Source organism: Pezoporus occidentalis, unplaced genomic scaffold, assembly GCF_034315485.1.
Source record: "Pezoporus occidentalis ecotype Australia unplaced genomic scaffold, CSIRO_AGI_Poc_V1 ctg37, whole genome shotgun sequence".
Lineage (NCBI taxonomy): Eukaryota > Metazoa > Chordata > Aves > Psittaciformes > Psittacidae > Pezoporus > Pezoporus occidentalis.
The window spans coordinates 2,400,778-2,423,477 of NW_026915691.1; the positions used below are offsets into that span (position 1 = coordinate 2,400,778).

Sequence of the window (22,700 nt, forward strand, 5' to 3'; positions counted from 1 at the left end):
TAGTGCGAGAATAGTAAGTTCTGTGGACACTAGATAATCCATTCAGATTTCAGCTGCAGACTGGTGTCTTCATGTTCTTGTCAACATGCACTTTTCCAGTTCTCTTTCACGATTCCTTCTATTTAACTCCTTTCCTCTGCTCCCAATGACAGCATTTGGGCAGTAGTGCTCATTTCCTGGTGGTGTCTCCTGCTGGAATTTGTCAGGAAATACAGTCCTACTTGGCTGCGTGCTGTGGGAAGGAACGTTCACAGCTGTGACACAGCAGACCAGTCACCCCATCTCTTTCTGATCAGGTCCTGTTACTGGTCTGCTCCTGATGGTGCTCAGAGCCACAGACTGACTCTCTCACCTCAGTTAATCAGTTGTGTGCTAACAACGCAAAGCCTCGTGCCTTCAGCCTTCCCCAGGAAGCAGATTCTGGCCACCAAGCACAATGGGATGGATTTTGCTGCCATGGTTGATGTTTTTATTGTAGTTAAAGAAAGAATAGCAGAAAAAAAGCCAAACCTAAACTTCTTTGTATTTGTTTTCTTTCCACAGCCAACTTCTTTGCTAATAAAAGTCTTGCATCCTGCCTTTGGAAGTTTTATGGCCATCTGACCTCTTTTTCTAGTCCTGCCTGTGCTATTTTCATATTTCCCTGCAAATGTGGATGACTGAGTTTGTTAGAAAGTTTGTTTTCTCAAATGCAAAATATCTAAGCACTGTAATAACAATCCTCATGATTTGGTCAGTAATTCTAAGAGTAATAGACCTAATTAGGGAACAGACAGGAGTTAAAGTAAGGCATTTTGTGGGACTTCTCCTGAAATATGAGCTCTGCTATTTCATACTGCACCCTGACTTGGTATAAAAAACCTGCAACTCCTCTCCCAGTGAACTTGAGGCCCTCATCCCTAAAATAAGGGGAAAGGGATCAGCCGGGGCACCCAAGCCTTATTTTAAGGGTTAACTGAAATGCCGATAGAATTTGTTGCCTTGTGTTTTTTCCTCTTTTCTTTTGCTTTGAAGTTAAAGATCACTTGAATTAGGCATTGCAGAGCGGGTTTGCGCCTTTCAGAGTTACTTGAGCAATTCAGTGGAAATACTCGGTTTCTTATATCCTCTCAGGCCTCTTTGGTCACAAGCTGAGCCCCCAGGACTGTCTGTTCCTACCTGCTGAAGAACTGACGGTGTTCAGCTCTTCCTGCTCCGGGCCTCTAACAATGTGTGCTTTGGTCGTTTCCGCTTTGGAAAGTGAAAGACTGGATCCCCCCGGCCCCAGGACGTTGTTTCTGGCCGCCCGCCGCCCGCAGCGGCTCGGTGCCTGGCGCTCGCAGGGGGTGCTCGGGGCCGGGCATTGTGGGGCTGCTACCGGCAGAGGGCGCTCTGAGTCCCGGGGCCTCCATTTCCCGTCGTGCTCCGCGGCGGCCGAGGACTACGCGTCCCGTCGTGCCCGCGGGCCCGCCCGGGATCGGCTCCATCCGGGTCCCGGCCACTGCTGAGGGCGACTCGTCGCCATTACGGGGCAGCGGCGGCCAAGCCGGGGCCGGGAAGGCGCTGAGGAGCCGGTGGGTGCCTGGGTGGTGCCGACCACTCGGGCGGCAGGGAGAGCCGGGCCCCGCGGGGCTCCGTGAGCAGCGTCTCTTTCCTCGTCGCCCGGAGCCCCGCAGGCCCGGCTCGGCCTCCCGCGGCCTTCCTCCGGTTCGAGCGGAGCAGCGAGAAGATGTCGCCATGAAGGAAGCCGAGTCCGCTCTGCGCCGCCCCCGCCGGTCGCCCCCGCGGGCCATGAGCCTGGGCCCCCGCCGGCTCCGCCAGCGCCCGTCCTGTACCCCCGCCCGGGGCCGCCTCTTTCCCCCCGCGGCGCCCGTTGATGCTGCAGAGCTCGCCCGGCGCGACCCCCGCCGCAGCCTCTGCCATGGACAAGAGCAGCCCCTGCGGCTCCGGTGCGCCCGGCTCCTCGGCCGGCAGCAAAGGGCAGCAGCCGCGGTCCGCCTCGGCCGGGCCCGCCGCGGGAGAGTCTAAGCCCAAAGGCGGTAAGAGCCGGCCGGGGGGAGCGGGAGAGGCCGCTAGCGGCGGCCCCTCGGGGTCTCGGTGGTGTGTCCGAACCGATGTTAGCTCGGGCGGGAGTGACGGCGTAACGTGAGCAGTGACCAGTGTGAGGCTGGGGGGCTTTGTGCCGGCATGGGCTGGTGGTGGGGCTGAACTCCTTGTTATGTTGTTTGTGCTGGGTCTAATTGGCTTCGTTTCAGGTCACTGCCTTGTTTTGCTTTCTTTTTCCTTCCTCTTCCGGCTTCGCTCAGTGTTGAGCGAGTTGCAGGTCCTACTTTCTTCTTCCTTAAAGGATTAATGTTTTATCTTCATTAGCATTGCAGTAATCAGCTTGAGAGCTCTGGTTTTATAGTAAGAACGGATATTTGCTGGTGCATATGAGCCCTTCATTCTGTACTCTAGTTGAGTGTGCTTTTACTCCTTGATTTAGGAGGTCTCATATCAATATTGATACAGCATTCCCCTTACCGGCAGTGTGTCAGTAACCTCATTTGGAGGAGCTCAGAGTTAGTTATGTGTTGTTTGCTCATCTGGCAGTTAAACCAAAGTGTTGTCTGTCACTGCACACAGCTAGTTTTGCTGACACAGTAGTTCATGAGGAGGCATTATGGCTCCTATCATCTGTCTTTTCAAGGTAAGACCTAATCCGCCTCCTTTCTCTAAACTTGTCTGGGAGCAGAGTGTTCCTGGAACCTTGCAGGTCTTTTCCCTAAAACCTAGAAATGGGGCAGTAATGATTAAAATGAGAGGGTTTAGTTTCAGAAGTATTTATCAGAGCATCAGCAGGTTGCTGCAACACCATTGCTGTACTAATTTCCTTCCTCTTCAGTGGCTGGTTTCAACTGCATTACTTCAGGTCGCTGAGAAAGGAGCAGTGTATTCCAGAGGGTTGACAAGATGAGTGTCTTGAAGGTGTTGGCTCTTTCTTGGACTTTCTGAATGCATTCAGATCCCAGTTAACCAAGTATTACCTGCCCTGCACCTGGGTTAACTGATCTCCCACAGGACAGACTGGAGTGACATGGGAGATGGCTCACCTGCAGCTCCCCAGGTTGTGGTGTAACTGCGACTACACTGAAATTTGAACTTCAAACCTATGAAAGTCTTTTTAGGAAGAACTTTTTTAGGTAGTCGTGTCTGGCAGAACTTCTAACTCATCTGTCAGGGGTTTTGTATCAGCAGCAGGATTTGATGTGGGGGTCTTGTTATCCCTGGCTACTGCTGTTATTTTTCAGTCTCTTCATGTTTTTCCCCTAATGGAAGTACAAATGGAAGCAGGGGATACCATGTTCTAGGTGTGCAACAAGAGTTTTAGAACCAGATCTTTGGCTTCTGACAGAGTAACAAAGTATATAAACTTCATGCACTGTGAGAGGCAGTGGGAAAGGCTGACCTGAGGTTTTCCTGTGGGGGAGACCTGGTTTCTGCCCCTGTGTCACCAAGAGGTACCTGATCGCTACAGCTTCTTTTTTAGTGATGCGCAATGCTGTGTAGAGGGTTGTTCACAGAATACAGACATCTTCTTTAGGGAGGTAAGATGGCCTGTCCTGTGGCTGGTATGTCTTCACACTGAAGAAACAGTATCTCTAGTGAGAAAGGAAATGGAAAGTCTCTCATTCCAGCCCAGAATAAAAGTGTTAGGTGGTGTTTTTCTTTTGTGGAATGGCACCTTTTACAGGCTTGAAATATCACTGGTAGCAGAGGAGCAGTGAGAACAGAAGTCCTGATGTACCATAGTCTTCTATTCCAATACAATTCACTGACTTTTCATTTAAAAAGCCCAACTTTTCTTAACACCTCTTTCTTAATAAAGCAGAAGAAAATTTTGGTTTGATATAATTCCTCTTCTGAGATGGTGTTCCTTAACTACAGTGGAGGACGAAGGCTTATGGAATTAGTTGCTTCCTTTAACGTGCATTGAAGAGGCCTGGCAAAATTAGAATCTCTTTTGGTAGGACTAAATGTATATCTGGGAATATCTTAACTGAAGGGTACTGAAAACTAAATGAGAAGATTCCCTGGCTCAGATTAGGGGAGGCAGCCACAGAATGAAGATACAGGACACAGCTGTGTTACATGTTTTGGTAGCTGTTGCATGCAAGACACTGGCATGTGATCTTGAGTTCCTTCTCATGGTGCATGTAACCTATGTGATCCTCTCAATTTCTCTCCCATTTCAGGAAAGGTATAGGATTTATTCTGAAAATCTTGAGTCTCCTTTGGAATGGGAATTATCCATATGGACCACAGACCTTCCCTGCAGTGCTGACCCTTAGTTGCACTCATGGTCACTGGATGGTCCAGTCAAGCTCTTGCCATTTAGATGCTTTCCAGAGTTTTCTACTGTGATCGAGTCCAGCTGAGGAAATGAAGTGGACATTCATTAAATCTTGTCGTAGCTTCTCCTGTTTCTCTTGCAGCGCAGCTAGAAATGGGTTAAATAGAATACCATGAGCTCTTGTATTTGTGGAATTTAGATGCCCACTATCTTTCAAACTTGGCCTTAGAAATGAAATTAAACTTGGAAGCTTTCAACAGAAGAGTTTCTTTGGCTTGTATTAGTGCACCAGGAATCACATCCCATTAGGGTGGAATAAAGCAGCTAAGGCCAAATAAGCTTGTTGGATTTCTCTGCAGTGCTCAACACCTGATGGGCAACATTAATTCTTGCAGATGTTGCTGGGCCTTATTATTACAGCGTGAGTGTGCTGAGCTGGGGTGTGTGGCTGCTCAGTCACCTCTTGCTCATGGATGTTTGCCTTCACAGCAGCAATATCTTCAGTGTGTTTTCATGCAATCACCCTGAGGCTTAAGTGTGATCCACCACCCAAACCCCTTATGCAACATGGCTGGCTTCAACACAGCTCAGCTGAAAAGAGGGGGCAAAAAGAGATGAAGGAAACTGCAGTCATCATCCCAGGAGTAAACCAGTATTGAACTCCAGGACCAAAGTGATCACCTAGAGCTGGTTTTAGTCCTGTGAACTTGACTTCCTTTCTCTGGATCTTTGGGAATAGAGGTCCTCCAGCGATGTGGTGTCCAGCAGGAAAAGCCACAAATGTCAGAGCTTGCTCCAAAAGGCAAGAACAGCTTTGCTGCTGGTTGTATAAAATTACATACACAGTATTTGCTATAAATCTCTGTTCTCTTGGGGGAGTGGATGGGTCAATCTGTGTGCTACAGGTTAGGTCATGTGACAAAAGCAAAATGGCTGAGGACCTGAGTGAATAGCAAGTACCTCACCAGCGCTGTTGTTGTTGCTCATTCCTAAGTTTCAAAAAAAAGAAGGAAAAAAGGAACTCCCCAGTCCAAACTGACAGTACCTAAAACTGGGATCTAACAAGAGACAATGGCAGTGAGAATCTTCCACTTTTCTCCCTGCATGAGTGCGAATAACCTTGTCTTGTCCCACTCTCCATGGGAATGCAAGGAGGGGTGATACAAAGCAGAGAGCACCCTGACGTGTAGCTTGCAGGAAGAGGTTGGATTTGCTTAGATTCAGGGTGGGGGGGGAAGTGTTCCAGTTTATGAATGCATACTCCACACTCTTGGTTGTCTGTTGACAGATTTCAGTGCTACTCTGATGGACCAGAATCCTCATGAGGGTAATTATTGTGCAGGAAGAAACTTGGAATCAGTTTTGGAGCATTGTTAGACTGTGTTACAAGGCAGAGGTGGAGAGGACTTTGCTATGAATTGTGGGAGTCACTGTATTGAATCCTGCAGGCTCTAGGAGAGGGGTTGGAAGGACCTGTAATATGACAGGAATGTGGGTGAAGTGGGTGACAAATTTAATGGTGACTACCTTGATTAAAACTATAAGTGGTAGGAAATTCTTCTGTCGGCTGCAGGTACAAACTGTTCCTTGTTCTTGGGCCTGTAAAAACCCACTTGAGAGTGAGCTTCTCCTCTTGAGTTGTTTCTGCAAAGTTGTTACAGACGCAAGAAGTGCGTGCCCCTCTAGTGCACTTATTGGAATTGCAGATGCAAGAGGGTGGTTGTGCTCTAAGCTGACAAGCTTTGCTCCTGAGTAACTGAGGGGATAGTCCAAACCTCTTCAAAATAACTTACTTTTTTTCACCAGAGATCCAGTGGTGCTGATTGTAGCCTCTTCCCTGCAAACACTCTCAAAAAAGGTCTATCTAAGTAATCATTCAGCCAGACCTGGTCACACCCTCAGTACTTGGCAGCTTCTGGTGTGGTTCTTTCCTGATAATACTCAACCCATGTCTCTTTAGCCTGACTGATAGCACTGCAAGCTGTGCAAACTTGTCTCTGAGTTACGCATCTGGGGTTCTGATGGAGTTGGTTTAATTAAAGGATCAGCCTTTTGAATAGCAGAGTAAATACCCAGTTCTGGGGATAGTTTGCCTGTAGAATGGGTCTGTCACATCACAGGGAAGTAATGATATAGTGTAGTGTTCTTTTACTTCTATAGTTGCAGTTGCAGGCAAAGTCTAGCATGTGCAAGAAACAGACCACCATAAAACCCAGTCAAGCCACTTTTATTACCTGTTCTTAAGAAGTCAGCTCCTCAGTAATGCACAGTAACACAGACACCTTCCAGTCCACTGCCCCTCTCTTTTGAGAGTAATGTGGGATTAAAAAAAACCCTAAAAATAACAAAAGAAAAGAGACTGCATGTGAGTGATTCCATTGCAGCTGTTTTAAATGCTCACTTAGATTGGAAGTGGTGCTGGGGAACGGGAAAACTGGGGCACTGGGAAGGAAACAAGCCACTTAAGAAACACGATGCTGAATCACAGTGGGGTGTTTGCCTGCCATGTGAGATTTCTGTTAAGGGGTGTGGAGGGCTCTGAGGTGGGGAAACTTGTAGGTTTTTATAAAATGGGCCTGGCTGTTTTTCATGAGGCATTCCTGCTTGTGTATAGCTCACTGAGTATCCAGAGGGACTTTGGGGCTGGCTGATGTGGATAGACATCTTGTTAGGCCTGTGGACTTTTTGCTTCCAAGCTTATCAACATGCCTCTCCTACAAATAAAACTCAGGGCAGTTGGTGGTAATGGTGGGTTAAGTGTGTTGTGTCCTTGGGGCAACTTCAATCTTGTGTTAAGACTGGTAGAAATACCTTAATGTATTAATTTTCTGTTCTAGCAGTCTCATGAAGCAGCTGTTTAGACACAGGAAACCCCTTTCAAGAGCCTGATTGGTTTTCCTGCTCTTGGCTCCATTCCTGCAGCATTTTGCTTTGTGTTTCATCTCTATGTCCTACATTAGGATCAGTGGTGTGTTTAGCAATACTTTTGGGCAAACATTTCCTGTTGCATAGGTTGGTGGACTTAGTACTTGGGTATGTCCTCTGCAAGGCCAGAGCATTGGTTTGGTGCTTCATGATCGATCAGCATTTGTTGGCCTTGTGAAAGAAGTAGATTTGTTCGGGTCTTTTTAGCACAGCAGGCAGAACTGGGTGAAAACAGGCAATGGGGTCTTGTGAAGTGGGAGACTTCAAGACAAATAGAGCATATTTACATATACAAACACAGTATATTTATGTAGAGGAACAACATGTGATGTGATGTGTGTTTTCAGAAAACAGAAGGAAAATGTTAACTAGTTGCCCATTTTTGTGATGGGACATGAAGATGTGGTGTTGGTGTTTATCACTCCATGTACCAGGCAACAATCTGGTGACAGCAGTTCCAAACCTAGGTAAAGAAAACTCAACCACTACTAAAAGAGGGAGCGCAGCAACTACATCCCTTTTTTTTTATATACTCTTTGACCAGTTCTTTTGGGCAGTGATAGGAATAAAATGGTTTGAGTGCCTGAGGGGGTGAAACTGATGCATCCTGATTTGATGCCTAACCAGGGCCCAGGGCAGTGGTCTAGGTGAGCATGTCGCAGAGGTGCAGTACATGCGGACAACTCCGAGGCTACCAGTCTGATCCTTGTGTTTCTTCTTTTTCTTTTAGATGGAAAGAATGCCAATGGATCCAAACAGCGCTATAATCGTAAAAGAGAAACTTCCTATTCAAAAAATGAGAACTTTTCCAGTCAGTCCCGTCGCTCCAATTCACAGAAAAGCAAAGCTTTTAATAAGATGCCTCCTCAAAGGGGAGGTAACGGTGGAAGTGGCAAACTTTTTAGCTCTTCTAATGGTGGAAGACGAGATGAGGTGAGAGTCATAATGCCATGCCTCCAGGGCCTTCTTTCTTGGGACAAGAGGATCACTCTGACCTGCCTAGATAGGTCTGTGTTCAGCTCCTGGGCTGGGAAGGGAAAGAGCCATAAGAGGTGCTAACATCGTTGAGATGCCAGAGTGAGCGTGAGTAGAACAACTTGGAAACAACCAACAACAGAAGAGGAGTGCTCTCTGCTCTGAGATATTTGCAGTAAAAAATGCCATCCGAGGAATGGGTGCCTAGACAGGCCATGTACATACCTCCTGAAACAGAGGTCCTTGATGAAAATATCTAGCCGATGCAATTTCTAGGTTTTAAGTTTGGTGTGATCAGAATCACAGAATCGTTTAGACTGGCAGAGACTTTTGAGTCCAGCCGATAACCCAGCACTGCCAAGGCCATCACTAAACCATGTCCCAAGTGCCACATTAACATGTCTATTAAATACCTCCAGGGATGGTGACTCCACCACTTCCCTGGGCAGCCTGTTCCAAGGCTTGACAACCCTTTTGGTGAAGAAATTTTTCCCAGTCTCCAGTCTAAAGCGCCCCTTATGTAACTTGAGGCTATTTGTTGTTGTCCTTATCACTTTTTATTTGGGGGAAGACACCAAGACCTACCTTCGTACAGCCTCCTTTAAGGTAGCTGTAGAGAGCGATAAGGTCATCCTGATGATCTGCTTCATAACCTTCCCTGTCACTGAGGTCAGACTGACAGCCCCGTAGTTCTCCTTCCTGCCCTTCTTATAGATGGGTGTCACATTTGCTAATATCCAGTCAGCTGGGACCACCCATGTCACTATGCTCCCCCCCCACATGCAGTAGAAGATGGAGATTCTCCTTAGCCCTCCTTTTGTTGCTAATATAGTTACAGGAATGATTTTTATTCTTTTACAGCAGTACCCAGATTAAGTTCTAGTTGGACTTTGGCCCTTCTAATTTTCTCCCTGCATAACTTCATGGCATCCTTTTAGTCCTTGTGAGTTGCCTGCCCCTTCTTCCAAAGGCCATAAACTCTTCATTTTGTCCTGAGTTCCAGCTAGAGCTCTCTGTTCAGCCAGGCTGGCTTGTCTTTTGGCACATGTGGATGGCCTGCTCCTGTACTTTTAATGTTTTCTTAAAGCCCCAGACCTTCTTGGACTCTTTGCCCTTCAGGACTGCCTCCAAAGGGACTCTGTCAGCCAGGCTCCTAAACGGAGTCTGCCCTCCAGAGATTGATTGTGCCTGATCACTGCAGTGTACAACTTTGCATGTGATGGTGGTGTTGGGAGAGTAATTGTATTGGCCTGGGTGATATCAGGATGGAGTAAAACCAGATTGAGGCATTTATGCTGATATGGGTCTAAATACTGTATAGACTGTTCGTGGGTTTTCATTGAGAACTCTGCTTTTCCAGTTTTAGTGGATGAGCAGCTCTGCTCACCTGAATTGCTGACTCTGTCACAACTCACCTGCTGTCTGCTGAATTCTCATTCTTTGCTTTTCACATAATGATGTGAAAACTAACCAAAACAGTCTGTGCCAATAGTGATCAGACTTGTATTATTGGCTGTCTAAAAGAATGTTGTCAGGATTTGAACAGCTGTCTTTTGTTAGTAACCTTGACTACTATGTTTTGCCAGCTTCTACTTGTCCTTATGTGGGCTGTTCTTATGCTTTCCTCCTTTTGATCAGTGTGGGGTAAGACCACTCAGCTCTGACTTTCAGGTTCTCGTGCACTTCTAACGCTGCACTACTTGATTTGCAGAACTGGAATGGGAGCAGGTGAGTGAGTGGATCCTCTATACTCTGTCCATAATCATTGATGGGGCCTGGGTATCAGCTTGTATTGATGCTTGTGCAGTAAATTCTAGCAAGTTCTAACAAATGCTGTTGTCTCTTAGGTAGCAGAGGCTCAGCGGGCAGAGTTCAGCCCTGCCCAATTCTCTGGTCCCAAGAAGATTAATCTGAACCACTTACTAAACTTCACTTTTGAACCCCGTGGCCAAGCAGGCCATTTTGATGGGAATGGACATGGCAACTGGGGGAAAAGGAACAAGTGGGGACATAAACCTTTCAACAAGGAGCTCTTCCTACAGGCCAAGTGAGTGGAAGACCAGCAGGGCTTTCAAACTTCTCCAGAGACACTGAGCTGTAAGGGATGATCAGCCAGGGAATTGTGCTTGACCTTCCCTACTTGTATTGACTTTTCCAGGGTGAAGTTACCTCTCTGTAGTGTTCTTAGTGGTAATGACTATACTTGAAAGGGATAAAAGTACATCAAAGTTGTCATCTTTACCTATTTACAAGGTATCTGATGGAGTGAGTCCTTTAGATACAAAACAGTTATCCTTCAGCTCTAGTTTTCTAGCATCACTTATGGACTATGACACTCTGTTAGGGAAGACCAATGTAGACCTTATGGCAGACAGCATTTTTTTCCAAAGAATAGTATGCTGAGATGGTTGGGGTAGCAGTTGCTGGCTGAAAGCTAATCTGAATCTGTAAGTCCCAGAAGCAATGACTCCTACAGGTCTTAGTTCTTAAACTGCTGATTATTTCACAGGCCCATAGGTACGTATTATAACCCAAATGATGACCAGTATTGTAATCCAGGAGCAGAACTGCTTTTGACTTGGAAGTTCTGGTCACTTCCACTGGAATTTGAAGCGTAGTCAGGACTTCCTGTATTGGAAAGACAAAACCAGCTATTTTCAGCATTGATGCTTCTGATTTTTCCCTATTGTTTTGTGGCTTGTTGTAGTGAAGTCTGTTTGCAGGAATCCCAGTAGCTGTAGTTTTTGTGACCATATTTTTTTCACTTGTGGATTCCCTTTTTTCTTTTTTAATAGATCCTGGAAGGAGCTGGCTGTTTCTTACAGTTTCTGGAAAACCACTCTGCCTGGCTCATTCTGTAGTTAGTATGTGATGATATTGTGTCTAACTGAAATCAGACACATCTGTATTCTGGAAATCTGGTTATGACTTGAACTCTTTTGGTTTTTGTTCATAGAAGTTACTGTGCCCAGCAGTTCCCTGCTGGACAACGAAGAAGCTCAGAGAATCCTATAGGATAGTTCTCAAAGAATTTTTAGAAACAACTGAGTGGATCATCTGTCTCTTTGCCTTTCCCCAGCTGCCAGTTTGTTGTCTCTGAAGAACAGGACTACACAGTCCACTTTGCTGATCCAGATACCTTGGTCAACTGGGACTTTGTGGAGCAAGTGGTCAGTTGTGATGGGCTAGATTTTTTTTTTATCTTCTTCTTATTAAGAAGCTCACCCTGTCTTTAACTGCCTCTTTCTCTCTGTGATGTTACATAAAACTCAGCTGTTTTTGAGTTGAGGCCTCTTCTGTCACTCCCACAATACTGGGAAAGATCTGTCATGGAATATATTATGAAATACTTTCATGACAGGAAAAGAGAAGTGCTAAAATCTATTAGGAAAATTAGCAGCTTCTTCTTGCTTTCGCAGATGGGAGCTCATCAAAAATAGTATCTGACATTCTGTAGACAGAGTCCTTGTGATTGAGATATTAACAGAAAACTTGGGCATGAGTCCATGGAAGAGGACTAGAGTGTAGGATTTTGAAGAATTATTCTGTGCATAGGTGGCCTGTCTTGCCTAGCAACAAAATGGAAAATCTCTTGGGAATTATGGTCAGAACTTTGGGTTGCCTTGAGTAGAAACTTATTATGTGCCAAGTCTAGTCTTGGTGTATGGTGTAGGTGGGGAGGAGGCAGGAGACCTGACACTACAAGAAAAATGAAAAGTCTAGGTGCTTGCTTGGCAGTTATGTCTCTGCAACGTACAGATGCTAAAGCATCTGACTGAACTAACATGTTCATGGAAATAGGTAAGTTCAGTCTCGCAGTTGAACAGAGCTGCACAAGTCTGCTTGTGTAAGTGAGGCAGCAGAGCTCATTTGCTGTCTTCCCAGCGTCTGAATTCAGATGAAGAAGATGCTGCTAACTCGTAAGAGATGATGAATACATGACTGGGAACTTGAGAAGTCACTTTTTTAATGTCATTAGAGTAGGAATACCAGATGGGTGGCTTTGAAGGCTGTTCCATGTGCAGTCTGAAGGTGTTACTTAGTTCACAGTGTACTTAATTTCTTGGTAAATAAGCAGAGTCTAAAGAGCTGGAAGATTGATTTGTTAGAGTAGGTCTTACAGTGGCTTATTCTGTAGCACAGGAGCTGGTTTCCAAGTCTAAAACTTGTGCTGTTGTTCTCGTGCCATTTCAGCGAATCTGTAGCCATGAAGTGCCCTCCTGTCCCATATGTCTGTACCCACCAACTGCAGCAAAGATTACCCGCTGTGGGCATATCTTTTGTTGGGCCTGTATCCTCCACTATCTCTCCTTGAGTGAAAAGACCTGGAGTAAATGTCCTATTTGTTACAGCTCTGTTCACAAGAAGGATCTCAAGAGGTGAGACTTGGTATTTATTGAATGATGTATCCTTTTGAAATGTGTTTGCCCCACTAACTTCCTCCTTCCATTGCAGCGTTGTTGCTATGGAAACACGTCAATATGCAATTGGTGATACTATTACCATGCAACTTATGAGAAGAGAGAAAGGTGTTCTTATAGCACTGCCCAAATCTCAGTGGATGGATGTGGTGCAGCCTGTTTACTTTGGAGGTGAGTGTATCTGAGGACTGGTGGTTGGCCTCCTACTCTTAATGTGACTAGGGCTTGTGTAGAGAGAATTTATCATGGCAATGCCATGCTGTCACCTTAACCAGTCTACAAAATATGGGGTTTAACAGCTGAAAACCTTTGTGACCACATATTAATAATAAGCTTTCTACCCACACTTTGTTTTCTGTAAGGCTTTAACTTGTGTGCTATTTCCCTTCAGGTTACTGCACTGCAGACTCCTGCCTTCTCAGTCATTGCTATGAGTTTGTGTGGTGTGTTGTAGGGTCATTGGTGTGACTCTTGCTGCTTTTGTTGGCTCTTCACTGTCCTTAACATTTTTATTTCTCCTGGCTCCTCATTGTACAGCTTAGCAAAAATAACTGTCTCTGTCTAAACTATTCTAGGGATGTAATTTTCAACAAGGTTTTCATCATCTTCACTTATCACCTAAAATCTGTGAATGATATGGGAAAATAATGAAAATTATTGCAAACCTATTCCAAACATCTGTTGCTTGACTTCTTCAGTTTTCTCCAGTCAAGTTATGTGACTTAACACATCATCATCTTATCTGTTAGTATCACAGCAATTCTTGTGACTAAAGAAATTATCTTACCATTGCTGGCTCGTGGGCTGTCTTGGCTCCCTTCATTTTGCAGTCACACTTATGAAGGGCTGTGTGCATTGAAGCTCTCTGTAAAAAGTCAAGTCTCTGAACACACGATGGGTATCCAGCATACAGCGGGTGTGCTTACATGTGTCATGGCCTTTGAAAGGAAAGGACTTTAAATCCTTTCATAAACCAAAGAACAAATAGGCATGTGAGATCATTCTAAACCCAGGAAATTCAGTGTTAACTTGGTGTTCTATAGACAAGGTTGGACCCTGGGGGAGCGGTGACTATAGGGACTGTACTAGGATGTGACGCTGTGGTAGCTGTGAAGTTTATAGTTAAGCTGTCCAGTAACAAAGGTGACTATTTTTTGCTAAACTTACAGTTCTTTAGCTTACTCTTTCTGCTGTGCTTCTTGTAAACCCCTCATAATAATGTTGTATACTTTCTTTTTTAATAAATATGGGCTTATGGGCTAGTTTGAGCCAAATCAGTTTTGCAGGGCTTTCCAGTTGCAGTATTTTTGCAGATATTAATGATTTGGTGCTCCTTCTTTTCAGATGACCATCACAGTCAGTATTCAAAGCTGCTTCTGGCATCCAGGGAGCAGGTCTTGCAGCTGGTGATTCTGGAGGAGAAAACAGCATTACTAAAGCAGTATGAGGAAGAAAAACACACCCCAGAGGCTTGCTTTATTGAGGCAGCTATCCAGGAACTGAAGGTAAGAGCCTCTTTGGAGGCTTTAGTAATTTTGGTTTTAGAGGTATGCTGGGTGCTGACCATTTCTTTTCTGCTGCATAAGTGCTTGTGTATGGTAATTCTGGTCTCCAGAATATACATACTAGCAAGGTGGTGATGTTTGCATAGAACAACATTGTAAATCTTGGATGATGCTATGGACTTTATAGCCCAGGTGCTTTAGACTTTGGAGCTGTAGACTTTGGAGCATGGTGTTCAAGACAATGGAACAGAATGCTTTTTAGTGAATGGTATTCATTCCATTCCATGTAGAGTTCTGCTTTCAAAGGAAGATGTGTTACCCTTTCAGCTCCAGCGATTTCTTGGGTAACATCTGTTGGGCAGACATAAGCAAATCTGTAGAATACTCCTTTTCAAAGCCATTAGGTGTACTACACTGGGTGTGCTTTCCCGTAACAAGGAGAGGACCTCACTTCAAGGGTCACTCTTTGTCACAGATGAATTAAAGCTCTGTAAAAACCTGAATTATAGGACAAGGCTAAAAATGACTATGGTGATAGTCTCCTGGCTTAAATAGCAAATTGAAACTTTCTCTCTTTGGGTGACCTGTAGGAGAGAGAAACAGCACTCTCTGCTGACCAGCGTAAAAACAATGGCATTGCTGGAATAAGTGCAGCTGTGGAAGAATTGGTACTAGAAAGTTCCAAGGCTGTGGAGCCTGCAGTTTCCCAAGAGAAAAAGGTGGGTGACAACTCTGTTCTGGCAGATCTTGTTAATACTTATTTCCACCACTTCACTCTGCAGTCTGTGGTGAAGTGGCACCAAAAACTTCTGCAGAGATGATAATCTTTTGAAGGAGGTGATGTATTACTAATTGTATGCTCTCTGCTGTGATAGTGTGGTGTGGAATATCTCTCTGCTTTTGATGAGGAGCTTGTGGAGCCTTGCTCTGATATGGCAAGTTCCCTTTCGCCCCCGGTGGAAGCAGAAGAGGCAGTGCTGGAGGAAGAGGAAGTACCTGAGGTGGATATAGTAGGGGATCCTGGTACAAATACTATGGAAGAATCAAATCCAGTTGAAACGTGCTGCCAAGAATCTAAAGATACAGTTACCAGTGGACACCTAAGCAACTCTCCTTTTTACTATTTCTATCAAGGTCAGTGCAAGGAAATTCTGGAATCATGGGGGCAGAGTTGCCTCCTTTGGGATCCCTCTTGAGGAAGAGGTTTGTCACTTCATTAGATGCAGCTGACCCCTGTGAAATAGAATTCCCACAGAAATTGAGAGAGGAGCTTTAATTTTGTTACTGGAGAATGTATCAAGATGGGGAGAAGGGTACTGAAAATGAAAAGGCAAAGCACCAGTGATGGTATCTTCTCTTGCAGCGGAGGACGGGCAGTGTATGTATCTTCACCCAGTGAATGTTCGATGTCTTGTTCGTGAATACGGCAGCTTGGAGAAGAGTCCAGAGAAGATAACTGCAGCTGTAGTGGAGATAACTGGCTACTCAATGACAGAGGTAGTTATTTTATCTTCTTATTAATTAAGGGCCATTGTTTTAGCAGATTGATCATTGCAGCTGATGAATGAGACTTGTTTTCTTCAGTAATAGTAAATAACAACTATGGATGGGGAGGCACCCTAGCCTGGAAAGGGGGTCTGTGTAAGGTGCAGTGCCTTATGTTGCTTTTGGTAAGTAGGCTGCAGTCTGTTTTTTTTCTTTTTCCCTAGAAGGAAGTTCTAGAGGTAAGAGAATAGCAAGCTTAAGATTGCTTTGTTGTTAAAGCTGTCTTAGAAGTAAATTCTTTTCTCATATAGGACAGTACCTTGAGCTACACAGATCATTATCTTTCTCAGTGTGATGAAGTGTTCTGCATCTGTCTTGACAAACAGTTCTTTCTGATCATCAGAGGTAGAGGAAAATAAAGAGAATGGACAGAAACTTCAGTGGTTGAGATAGGGGCACTGAAAATGCTTAAGCCACTGAAGCTCTGGAAGAGGGGATGGGTCTTGAATTCCTTTACCTCAGATAATGACAACTGTAAGAACTGACATGTACAGTAACAACTGTACATAATTCTTAATTAATCTTTAAGAAAGTATATGCCCAGGTAGGAATGAATGCAGAGATAGGGAATTGTCTTCAAGTTTTTTGCCCCATGTGGAAAAATACAAAACTTGGCTTGTTTCAGTCGAGCAAATTGGTGGTCATTGATCCAAATAGTTGAAGTGTAAAAGGTACATTTGGTCCAGTGCAAAAATAATTATGTCAGAAGACTGGTAATAAAGAATTCTATTCCAGTGGTGTGAGAAGGAAGAAACGACAAGAAAACTGGTAACCAAGGTGGAGTAACTTCATCCAGACATGATTAGGATGTAGTTGGTGGACATCTTGGAGCATTAGGTCCTGACGCAGCACATCTCTCATGTGTTTATCATTTATAAAGTGATTATTACATCACTGCTGTTATTTTTTCCCATTTGATTTTGTGGAATGTTGGGGTTTCAGTCTCCATTAGCTGCCCATCACTGCGGAGGCTTCTCAACCTTGTTGTGATGATATCTCTACTCTTTTTTTATCAGGATATAAGACAGCGTCATCGCTACCTCTGTCACTTGCCCCTCACCTGTGAGTTCAGCATTTGTGAACTGGCTCTGAAGCCACCCATCATCTCTAAGGAGACTTTAGAGTTGTTTTCAGGTTGGTACTGCCTTTTTAGTTGGCTCTGCTATGTATCCATGAAGGTGAAGTAATTCTTATCCCTTAATGGCATATAAAAGAACATACATAGCAGCTTTACTCCTCTTGCACCAACTGTTGATGACTACCAGACAGAACAACCCCAGTTCACTATTTTGTAGACAACAGTTACATGAAGAATAAAAAAGCCTGACTGCTTGGAAGAGCATATGTTGTTTGTAACCATATTTTGTTACTAATGTGCTATAGCTGAATATGTTGTTCTCAGAGCTGGAGAAAATATTGCCAAGGTATCAGTGTGGGGGTTTTTGATACCCACTGGTGTGCATTGCTTTTAGATGACCTTGAAAAGAGGAAACGTCTGCGGCAGAAGAAAGCTCGTGATGAACGGCGACGTGAACGCAGAATCGAGATAGAAGAAAACAAGAAACAGGGCAAATGTAAGTGGTGCTTGTGCATAAGTGGTGGATTTCCTGTCATCTTTAGGTGCTGAGCTGGTGCAGGATGAACTCTAAGGCCTTTAGTTTGTAGCGTGTGCTTAGAAAAAAATTACAAGGGATTAGAAACAATGTCTGCAGAGTGAAAAATAGAAGCTGTTTTAGTCAGGGTGTTAAGTGATATCATGCTGCATACTTGCACATTGTGGGGGAGACAGAGGGCATTTGGGGGCGCAGCTATCTCCGTGGTGTACATAGGTCTCAGGATTCTTAGTTGCTGTTTTTATGGTAATCGCAATATAGTGTGAAAAGTGAAGAAGGCAAGAAGATGCCTAGGGACTGTTCCCATCCAGCAGCAGGGCTTGTACTGGTCTCTAAAATAGAGGGTGGAAAGAAAATTGACTTGGCACCTCCTAGATTCCTGAAGCACTTGCATATTGACAGTCCTCCACACTGTGTAATGCTTTAATTTAACACCTCTTCTAGATCCAGAGGTCCATATTGCTTTAGAGAATCTGCAGCAGTTCCCTGCTTTTACCTCTTGTCCCAGAGAAACTACCAGCATTGATCATCGGAGCTTCTGTCTGTCTCCTCTTGGCAGAAGCCCGGTGTATCAGACAGGTGAGCATCTGGAAAAACACGTCGCATCCAGCTCTTGACTGTTCTTTTGGGTTCTACTGCTTAGGTCATCACACTAAACTTTCTTAAATGCTGATCAAAGACATTCCTGTTTTGCTTGTAAGATCACACACAAAAGGCTGACACAGCTAAGAAACATTCTGGTCCTTTGTCTGCTTTTTACTACCTCTGCTTCAGTGGCAGTAAGAGATCTGCACTGTAGTTACCCCATCTTTTAAATCTTTGCTAAGGCAGAATAAAAGAAAGGAAAAAAGTTTCCCCAAAAGGAAAGACAAGTGTGTATGCCAGGAGAACACTACTGGCATGTTTGCTTTCTATCCTCTCCATCTTCCCCACTGAAATCAAACATAACTGACGAGCACTCAGGCTGTTGTCCAGTGATGCTTTACCAAGCGTTTTATCTTGCATTAAATCTTCTTTAAATAAGAATATTGAGAAAATTGAGGAGGTCCCACTGTGTGACTGATGGATGGAACTGATCAGAGAACTGGCTAATTACATAAGATAAAGCTTTATTTCTACTTCACCCTGATAAACAGCAGAATGAGTGTCTCTAGCAAATGCAGCTGTCTTTAATTACCTGCTGCTTTCTCTGTAGAGTCTATTCCAACTCCACTGTCACCTGCTGCCAGCCAGGTCAGCCCTTTGCTCTGTGGGAGTTTGGAAGAGGAGTCTCCCTTCCCTTCCTTTGCCCAGGTAAGCTATGTAGCAGAGTAAATCTTGTCAGAATTGCTTATGTCTTAGTTGAGGATTAGTCTGAGAACAAAATTGCTTCCCCCACAAAAACAGTGTGGGATAAATCTTATGGAGATAGCATAGGGTTTGAGTGCTTCAGGGGGTTCCTGTATCTTTTTTTTTTCCACTTAAGGGGTATGCAGAATTGGTTTAGTACATGGGATTTAATAATATCTTACAACTTCTTTGATAGATGTTGAGAGTTGGAAAGGCAAAACCAGAAACGTGGCCCAAACCTGCTCCGAAGACAAGAGGTGAGAAGATTTGGTATTACTGTTTCAGGTTCTTTACCATGAATCTAAATCTATGAGAACTTGTCACTTCACAAGAAACATCTGGAGTGTGGAGCCACATTTGCACTGCACGTTTTATACAGCCTTCTGCCTCTCAAGGCACTTTCCCTCTTTCAGATGAGAACACTCTGGCCCTCTCTGTGCCGGTGGATAGTGATGGAGAAAGCGACAGCTCTGACCGCATACCTGTGCCCAGCTTCCAGAATTCCTTCAGCCAAGCGATTGAGGCAGCCCTCCTGAAACTGGACAAACCGTCCACAGCTGCTCATTTGTCAGGTAAAAGGTGGGGAGGGGAGTGAAAAACCAGAGTATTTCCCCTTCTTCCTGTGGGAGAAGTGAGAGCAGCAACTTTAGGGACTGAAAATTGGGCACAGAACAGGGCTGAAAATTGGCAGATGGTGGTTTCTGAACAGCTTGACTAGGGCTTCTGTTAGTTTAAAGCAGCCCCCTAGTGAGAGCTGAGATCTCTGACTAGCAGAGAATCATGCTAGGACAAAGATGGCTTTTGGCAGTCCTGTACGCCATGTCTTTACTAGATCTTAATGTAAGCGTTGTCTTAAGGAGGTTTAGGTTATGCAATTTTAAACTACAAATACCTGAGCTGCTGAACTTAAGCTTAACCACTTTAGTTTGACGGAAATTTCAAATTGGGATGAACTTAAACCTCCAAGCCAATTGCTGGCTGATAAAACTCATTTCTAATGCTCAGTTCTGATGTTTAGCTCTGGCTTATATTTGGGGCTGCACTGAATGATGAAGAGAGTTGGACAGAAGGGCCTAGGAGTTTCAGTGAGGTTGAGTCTTGGCTCCAGTTGTAGTGGTTTTTGGACATGGATGAAAGCTGTACTTGTCTGCAAGGCAAACTGCTGCACACTTGCACTCGTAGGATCTGCTGTTGCAACAGCAGCTTTAGAATTGGGCATGTTTATAGGTGTGGATTGTTATGGTGTCTCACTTTTTTTGTCTGCAGTCATTTTTGTGTTAAGCTACCTGGTGCTCAATGAGTTGATAGTACATGTCATAGACCTGTAGGAGTCATTTAGGCTAGGGAAGACTGCTTATCATTTCTGTGTGATGTTCCTGTTCCACAAGAAGAATGACAGTATCATTTTGATTCTTCACAGAGGAAAAGGGAGGCAAGAAAAGAAAGAAACAGAAGCAGAAGCTATTGTTCAGCACCTCTGTTGTTCACACAAAGTAATTCTGCTGTTCACAAGAAGTTTCCTCTCCTGGTTTTCTTTTCATTTTGCTTTGTTTTGCTGCTATAGTTTAAGTATTTAAATTTGAACAGACTAAACTTGTGTTTCTGGGGCTTCTAGGGGGTTCAGGAGGAAACCATGAACAGGATATGTTGAAGTAAGATCTTTTGATTCCAACTGCTTAATCAGTTCATACTGAAACAAAGTTTCAAAAGAAACAACCCAGAGACAAATCAGCCAAGGTCTCTAGTGTGTGCCAGGTTGGTTCTTTTGGCCTAACAGGCAGTCTGAAAGTCTTACACCTGTGTGGCACTGCCAGAATACTGCAATACTACCTAAGTGAAGTTGCAGAGAGCCTTTATTTCCTTAGAAGTATTCATGGGCAAAAGTTCACCTGACTGTGACAACAGTGCTGTTTCAGTAAAGCTGTCAAATTGCTCTCTTGAGAAACTGCTTTCTGCTGCACTGGAAATGGGCAAAAGAGCTTACTGGCTTTAGAGTGTTAGCTGGTACTATCTGTTCTTTTCCTAAAGAGCAAGAATTCCTCCTGTTCTCCTGGCTTGGAAAGATGTAAAGCTGAGGTGAGCATAGAGCGGAACTTGGCTGTTTGGTTTTGAAGTGACTCTTGATGGATTTGTGTATTTGAAAAGTGTCCTGGTGCTGGTGGCGGAAGGCACCTCCTGGCTTCTCTCAGTTGTTCAACTCTGGTTTAATGTGGGTGAGTGAGGCTGCTAATTTTTTCTCTTTTCTGCCAACTATGGGCTGCATATTCTTTGTAACCTGATCATCTAGAATAAACACTCCACCCTAGGGCTCTTGTAACTACCTGAATGATGTTTGGACACTAACTGCTCTGGAATTGGAAGAACAACTGATAGCTGGAGTCTAGTTAACTTCTATCCCCTAGCAAGAAACTGGGTTCTTTGTACTGGGGTAAGGGCCTCTATCTGCTTGGTTCTGGGATGTTAAGTTGGTCTGCACTAAGCACCTCAGGCTATAACCATGTCTCTTCTGGACCCCTCCCCACTCTTTCTTTGGGTGGTCACATTCTGCACTGCTTGTGGTTTGATTTGAGCTTATGAGTTCAGTGGTGTGGATTTTGTTGAATAAAATGAACTTTAGGTGTCATGTACCAGTCAAGGCCAACAGTTGCAATAAATCATACGCACATGCACTTAGAGTACTGTACACTTCCTGAGCTAGAGCTGAACTGTCACACCAACATGGAGCACAAGAACATGCAGTTGCACAGATTTAAATCTTGCCTTCCTACCAACAGAATTCGTGCCAGGCAGCTGGTGTAAAGTGCCACGTAACTTACAGCGTGAGATTGATGGTGTCTTCTGTTTTCTTTGGCCCCTCTTGCACCCATGGTCTGTGTGTATGTGCACAGGCTGTAAAAAGCTGATGTGCTCCTCCCTCTGACACTGAGACTGATCTGAGAAAGGATGAGTGTGTTAGATACCTGACTCCAAGAGTCACAGACACCACTGGCAATCATTGGTTGTGTCTCTATTTAAGGGCTCTATGTCAATACACTGATTTTTAAGCAATAGGCTCCCAGTTATACCAGAGCTTCCTTGAGGAACTTAAGCATGTGTGCATGGAAGCCAGTACTGCAGAGTATACTTCACAAAACTCTCCATGTGGCTGTGAACCAGAAAGAAGGGGGAGAGGTAAATAATATTTCAAGTGCTACAGGAGGATGGAGGAAGCACCTGCAAACCATTATTTGAAAGCAGCTTGACTTCACGCTTGGTCACAATTAACTACACTGGATGGAAAGACAGCACAACTTGGCAAGAGACTGCACAGAAACTGAGACAAGATGCAAGTGGTAACACATCTTGCTGTTAATGCTTTAAGTGCTCTTGGAAAATCTTGGTGAGGGCAGAGAAAGCAACCAAGTAAGATTCAAGTATGCAGTTAACTGCATTCACAGTACCATTAGGTTCCTATTTGTACTAGTCATTTTAAGCCATGGAACAGGAGTAACTACTTAGTGTCTAACCAGTATCTGTTGTGTTCTGTTATCTCTGCACATTCATAGTCAACTTTTCTTTGCATTGGAAGGGGGACAGAGTAACTGGAGCTGGTGTAACTTGCCTCCCCATCTCACAGGCACTAGAGCAAGGGAAATGATGTGGGCAAGGAAGACTGTCTCTTCTGCAGGTGCAGTCTCCACAGGACAGCATCTTCCAAGTTGTATCTTGTTTTCCTATGGATTCAAGAGATAATACCAGCAATGCTACTTTCTTGTAACTGATTGGTGTAAACATAATAAATATCTAAGCAGTACTTGTACCTATGAGTTCTATAATGGGTTGGAGCTGAGCATTACAGCTCTGCCTTGGGCTCTGTGTGATCTCTGCTCCTGTGTAACAACTGATGCTTTTGTAACTCAAAGCAATGGATAACCCTGTGGATAACATGCACTTGAAACTAAAGAGAGTTAGGTGTTAATGCTTTTTCTGTACTGAAGAATAACTAAGTTCCTTGTTTATGCCAACTGCCTAACACTCACTATTACCTCAGCATGAAGATCACATTGGGCTGCTACACTCCCTTTGGAGTGCAGCT

The 22,700-nt window shown here is 44.4% G+C and overlaps 1 protein-coding gene across 2 annotated transcripts; it reads left to right on the forward strand.

Moving 5' to 3' along the window:
• Positions 1-1,494: 1,494 nt before the first annotated feature.
• On the forward strand, positions 1,495-22,418 carry RNF10 (ring finger protein 10). 2 transcript variants are annotated; one of them, XM_062631237.1, is made up of 17 exons: positions 1,495-2,018; positions 7,968-8,170; positions 10,060-10,259; positions 11,292-11,382; positions 12,407-12,591; positions 12,668-12,804; positions 13,978-14,138; positions 14,729-14,857; positions 15,014-15,272; positions 15,502-15,635; positions 16,700-16,817; positions 17,156-17,257; positions 17,741-17,875; positions 18,492-18,589; positions 18,822-18,882; positions 19,039-19,197; positions 20,046-22,418. In XM_062631237.1, the coding sequence occupies exons 1-17, from the start codon at positions 1,856-1,858 to the stop codon at positions 20,120-20,122; spliced, it is 2,412 nt and encodes an 803-aa protein (XP_062487221.1). In that variant the 5' UTR covers positions 1,495-1,855; the 3' UTR covers positions 20,123-22,418. The 2 variants fall into 2 exon arrangements, with proteins under 2 accessions (XP_062487221.1, XP_062487222.1); XM_062631238.1 differs by lacking the exon at positions 1,495-2,018 and adding an exon at positions 2,532-2,668.
• Positions 22,419-22,700: the final 282 nt, after the last annotated feature.

What these genes read in the sequence shown, in the direction of transcription:
- RNF10 (XM_062631237.1), top strand. Translation starts at nt 1,856, where the DNA reads ATGCTGCAGAGCTCGCCCGGCGCGACCCCCGCCGCAGCCTCTGCCATG. An exon ending in AGAGTCTAAGCCCAAAGGCG is followed by an intron (nt 2,019 to 7,967) that starts GTAAGAGCCGGC and finishes TTTTTCTTTTAG; the next exon opens with ATGGAAAGAATGCCAATGGA. An exon ending in CTGGCTACTCAATGACAGAG is followed by an intron (nt 15,636 to 16,699) that starts GTAGTTATTTTA and finishes TTTTTTTATCAG; the next exon opens with GATATAAGACAGCGTCATCG.